Source organism: Brachyistius frenatus, unplaced genomic scaffold (genome assembly GCF_029030835.1).
Source record: "Brachyistius frenatus isolate BFR_SWC_R1_liver_20210118 unplaced genomic scaffold, ASM2903083v1 Contig_159, whole genome shotgun sequence".
Classification (NCBI taxonomy): domain Eukaryota; kingdom Metazoa; phylum Chordata; class Actinopteri; family Embiotocidae; genus Brachyistius; species Brachyistius frenatus.
This window is the reverse complement of record NW_027210758.1, coordinates 122,501-127,500: the sequence shown is the minus strand read 5'-3', so window position 1 is coordinate 127,500 and position 5,000 is coordinate 122,501. Positions and strand designations below refer to the sequence as shown.

Genomic DNA, 5,000 nt, shown 5'->3' with positions numbered 1-5,000 from the left:
TCAATCAATCAATCAATCAATCAATCAATCAATCAATCAACACTGTGACATCATCGTCTGATTGTCGCTGCAAATGTTTGTTTTTTTAAATCCTGAAGCAGTTAAACTGAAACACGGAGCTCCTCTTATTGCTTCAGACTGGATCTGGCCCCGGACACGGAGACCCGACCCTTTACTGTTTCCAGCTGCTGATGTTGTTTCTCAACATCTGGGTGTCGTTTACAACAGTGAACATACAGAAACCTCCAGAAAGAGAGAAAACAGAAAAACGATTATTCCTCCGATAAAATTAATCGATTAAAAAAAAGATGAAACCAAGAAATATCACATTTCTGTCGGAGGTGATGATTCGCTGCTTTCTGATGACGTGACGATAAAGACGTCAGAGCTGCTGATTATTTTCTGGATTCGTAGTTTGTTTGTAAAAAAATCTGAAAAGTTAAAATGTGCAATAAAAAGAAGAGAAATTATTACACGTAAATTAATTGAAGAAAAAGCAGAAAATCATCACATCTGAGGCTGAAATCATAAAATGTTTGAAATTCAAACATCAGTCCCTCCAGGAAATAATAATAATAATAATAATAATAATAATAATAATAATAACCGCAAACTCGGGCAATCTTCCCCAAAAAATTCACAAAAAACATCGTGAACAGAAGGTCTGCTGAAAATTTGACATCATAAAGTCTCCTTTCAAAATAAAACTGACTTTAGTAGCAAAAATAAGTGTTAATTTCCCCCCATCAGCGAGGCTCCGCCCCCTCTCTCCTCTCACCATCAAAACAAACAGGAAGTGACGGGGTTTGTGGGAAATGTGGTTTTATCATGGGGGAATATCTTAAGTTATTTAGCGAAAAACAAAATCACTTACGTAAAAAAATTTCAGATTAAAACGCCGCAAAATAAAACAAAATTATCGCAAAACAATCACAAAAAACTTCCTGGAGAGACAGATTTTTTTTTTCTGCTTTTCATTTGATCTGTTGGCAAAAGAAAATGGAGAAAGTAACTGAAGTCATCAGACAAAGTACAATATTTCCCTTTTTTTTTTTTTTACATAATATTTAAGACCCACGTGAAGTCCGACTCCGCTGGTTCTTTAGTGACGTTGAAGCAGTTCGTTCATTCATGTTTTGTTTTTTTCACGTTTTATTGTCATGTTGGTCACGTTTTGTTCGGACTTCGTGAGACTTCGTGAGACTTCGTGAGACTTCGTGAGACGGCGGCTCGGCTGGTTTCAGGAGGAAAAGTTCTAATTTTTTTTTTTTTTTTTTTAGTGCAGAGACGTTGAGTCCAAACTACGAGGACACCTGAGGGAAAAAAAAAAAAAAAACAACCTCACCTGCTGCTTCCTGTCCGGACTCACCTGAGGGGTCGATAGGTCACCTGATTGTTTCTCTTTCACACTTTGTAAAACTGAGCTGGTGATGTCAGCGAACGAAGAGGAAGTGCCTCCTCTTCCTCCTACTCTTCCTCCTCAGCGATATAAAAAGTGTCTGATTGTCTGAGCAGAATCTGATTTTAGACGAGGACTTCGTCCGGCGAAGAAAAAAAAAGAGCGAACGCAAAACGATAGAAAACGGAAATAATTCCGTCGGTCGCTCCCTCGAACACTTTGTTCAGCTTCTGATCTGAAAACGGTTTTTTTAGGCGACAGCTGTCAGAAACGGAGTTTTTTTGGTTTCCACCGCAGCGAAACTTCCTCGGGAACAGGAAGCTGAGACGAACATTGCAATTACATCTTATCACCACCGGGGGGCGAAACAAAGATCTTCAAAGATCAGGAGTTTCCTGCTCCGTGGGGTCGTGTGTATTCCGAAAAGTTCAGGAACTTTTGGGGGCGGGGCTTGCAGCGCTGAAGGTCTCCGATTGGTCGAGTGCTCTCCGTTTATTTTCTGCAGTGCTTTTTATCCTTAAAACCGAGCAGCTGACGACAATCAGCAGAAATCGGAGACTTCAAACTTTCGATAAAACGTTTAAACCCGAGAAACGTTCCCGACATTAGTCGCTGGGAAGTTAAAAAGTTCCTGGAAGTTTTGTTAGAAAAAGCAGCATGTTGAATTTAACCATTTATTTTGTTTAGAAGAATTAGTCCACCAACGTATTTTTTTCTTCTTCTCCTGAGTTTTTAATGGCGGTTAGCAAACCAGCTCAAATGTGCATCGCTGCCACCTACTGGCAATGTAGCGTAGTACGATAAATAAAATGGTCGTCGGTTCTTCCGGCTTTTGATTTCTTCTTTCGCAATCAGAAATGTTTCAGGGTTGCAAGCCCCGCCCCCTCCATCCTCCTCGTGTTCCTCAAATCCCTGACGGTGGGAACCATGTTCCTCCAAAGGTTCCTAGTTCCTGGGGAGAGTTCCTCCGGTGGAAACGTGTTCATCCCTGATAGAAATAGCAGTTCATCATTGGGGTCTGTTTGCTGTTTATCTGAGTGACAGCAGCTCATTCTTTAAAAAAACAGACGTATTTTATCTGGAGACTCCGTCCTGAGGTCAGACGAGGACAGTGACATCATCAACCCCGGTGTGACATCACTGTGGGCGGGGTTTTAGGTGGTTCCGATTTGTTTTCAGCGGGAGAACCTTCATCCACCAGGATCAGGACCTCCTGCTGACCACGGGTGCGTTTGATTCCGTCAGCGGGACACGGAGTCCCGCAGGCTGCTGATTCCGGGAGAAACCCCGGCCGGGATTGGTCCATCCGTCTGCCTCTCAGCGTCCTGATTGGCCGGTGAGTCAGACGAGAGTCCCAGGAGACGGTTGGTCCACCGGCGGGTCTGTGAGGGAGACTTCCTGTTTCTGAGAAGGGAACGAGTCGGTGTAGAGCGAGCTGTCGACCGACCTGAGAAACAGAAAAACTGGTTTATTTTTACAAAACGTAAACGTACCGGGACATTACCGGAAAGAAACTAAGCTAAGCTAAGCTAAGCTAAACCAACCAAAGCTAAATTGAAGGCTCCTATTGGCTGGTTATTGCAGTGCTTGTTTTGCGTAAAGGGGCGTCGGCTGACTTACCTGCCGTGCAGCGGGTGTCCGTGGAACGTGGCCGAATGCGGCAGCGTCTGTTTGTGGCGCGGCGCGGCGTGATGATGATGACTCGCCTCCGTCTGATAGGTCGCCTGCTGGATGACACCGTGAGTCGTCCGCCTGCGCTGCAAAGCTCCGCCTCCTCCGGCCTGGCCTTTGACCCCTCCGTTTACGTTTGCGTTGGCTCCGCCCGCGGTCACCTTTCCATTGGCCGGGTTCTGGTGGGAGGAGCCTACGGTGTTCCTCAGGTACCAGTCTCTGAGTCCTGTCAATCACACATCAACACAGATTCTAGATCAGGAATGATCACTGGTTGGTGAATTCAGATTAGGCACCGCCCACTTTGTCTTCATGCCCCGCCCCCATTTCAGGAATTCCAGCTAAATATAACAGGATGAAGAGTGCTGACCTTCCAGGGCGAGGGCTTTGTGGAGGCTCCTGGTCGCCTCCTCCAGCTGCGAGTCCTGGTTGGGGGGGAGCTGCGGGAGTCGGGGGGGCAGGAGGTGGGGGTGAGGGTCGGGCTGGATGGCGTTCAGAGGAGGATTGTGGGTATCTGCTTGGCTCTGCTGCACCGGCAAGAACGGGCCGCAGGATTTGGTCCGGCTCACCGTGACCCGCCGCTGGTCGCCGTGGTGACTGCGGTAGGTGGGCGGGGCTCCCGGCGGCGGCGGCGGCTGCTGCTGGGACGAGTAGCCGTTGTAGACCAGCTGGTGCTGCGACGTGATTGGCTGCCGGTTGGTCTGCGACTGCTGTCGCTGCAGCTGCTGCTGTTTCCCCCAAACGTAGTCCAGCAGGACGTCGCTGTACGCTGCTCCTCTTCCTCCTCTTCCTCCTCCTCCTCCTCCGCCTCCTCCTCTTCCCCGTCCCCCTCTCCCTCCCCCCTCCATGACGCCATTATTCGCCCTGGTCCGTCCATCCGCCTGCGTCTCGGAGCCCCAGTACCCTCCGGTGACGTTCGTTCCCCTGGACGACGCCGGCAGGCCGTTTACCCACAATCCCCCCTGCTGCTCCTCCTCCGGGGAGGTGATGCGGTCCAGGAGCACATCGGAGCTGTTGCTGCTACGAGCCGCGTTGAGCCTGACTCCGCCCTCCCCTCCAGCACCTGGGTCGGAGGGTCCGGAGGAGGAGGAGTCCTGAGAGCGAGGCGGGGGAGGGGGCGCGTGGAGCGGGGGAGGATGGGACGGTGGGAGGGGGAGGGGCGGGGGGAGGGGCTTATGGGTCTGAAGAGTCTCCGGATGTTCAGTCCTGGAAGAGCAGAAGGTTAGCACGCAGCTAACGTTTAGCACGCAGCTAACGTTTAGCACGCAGCTAACGTTTAGCACGCAGCTAACGGTTTGCTCGCAGCTAACGGTTTGCTCGCAGCTAACGGTTAGCACGCAGCTAACGGTTAGCACGCAGCTAACGGTTAGCACGCAGCTAACGGTTAGCACGCAGCTAACGGTTAGCACGCAGCTAACGGTTAGCACGCAGCTAACGGTTAGCACGCAGCTAACGGTTAGCACGCAGCTAACGGTTAGCACGCAGCTAACGGTTAGCACGCAGCTAACGGTTAGCACGCAGCTAACGGTTAGCACGCAGCTAACGGTTTGCTCGCAGCTAACGGTTAGCACGCAGCTAACGGTTAGCACGCAGCTAACGGTTAGCACGCAGCTAACGTTTAGCACGCAGCTAACGGTTAGCACGCAGCTAACGGTTTGCTCGCAGCTAACGGTTAGCACGCAGCTAACGGTTAGCACGCAGCTAACGGTTAGCACGCAGCTAACGGTTAGCACGCAGCTAACGGTTAGCACGCAGCTAACGGTTAGCACGCAGCTAACGGTTAGCACGCAGCTAACGGTTAGCACGCAGCTAACGGTTAGCACGCAGCTAACGGTTAGCACGCAGCTAACGGTTCGCTAACTACGTTGAATGTTATTTCAGTTGTAAATTAATACAAAAATAACACAAAAATAAATAAATGGACCTGTTG

At 49.7% G+C, this 5,000-nt stretch overlaps 1 protein-coding gene across 5 annotated transcripts in view; it reads right to left on the bottom strand.

Moving 5' to 3' along the window:
* Positions 1-592: 592 nt before the first annotated feature.
* The window catches only part of ccdc120a (coiled-coil domain containing 120a), a 40,585-nt gene continuing 36,177 nt past the window's right edge, over positions 593-5,000 (bottom strand). For all 5 annotated transcript variants that reach the window (XM_069716579.1, XM_069716575.1, XM_069716576.1 and 2 more), the window contains 4 exons: positions 4,995-5,000; positions 3,441-4,276; positions 3,020-3,296; positions 593-2,846 (listed from right to left, as the gene is read on the bottom strand). The exon at positions 4,995-5,000 is cut by the window's right edge and continues 94 nt beyond it. In XM_069716579.1, coding sequence (XP_069572680.1) covers positions 2,741-2,846; positions 3,020-3,296; positions 3,441-4,276; positions 4,995-5,000 — 1,225 coding nt within the window. In that variant the 3' untranslated portion in view covers positions 593-2,740. The remainder of the gene's footprint in view (positions 2,847-3,019; positions 3,297-3,440; positions 4,277-4,994) is intronic.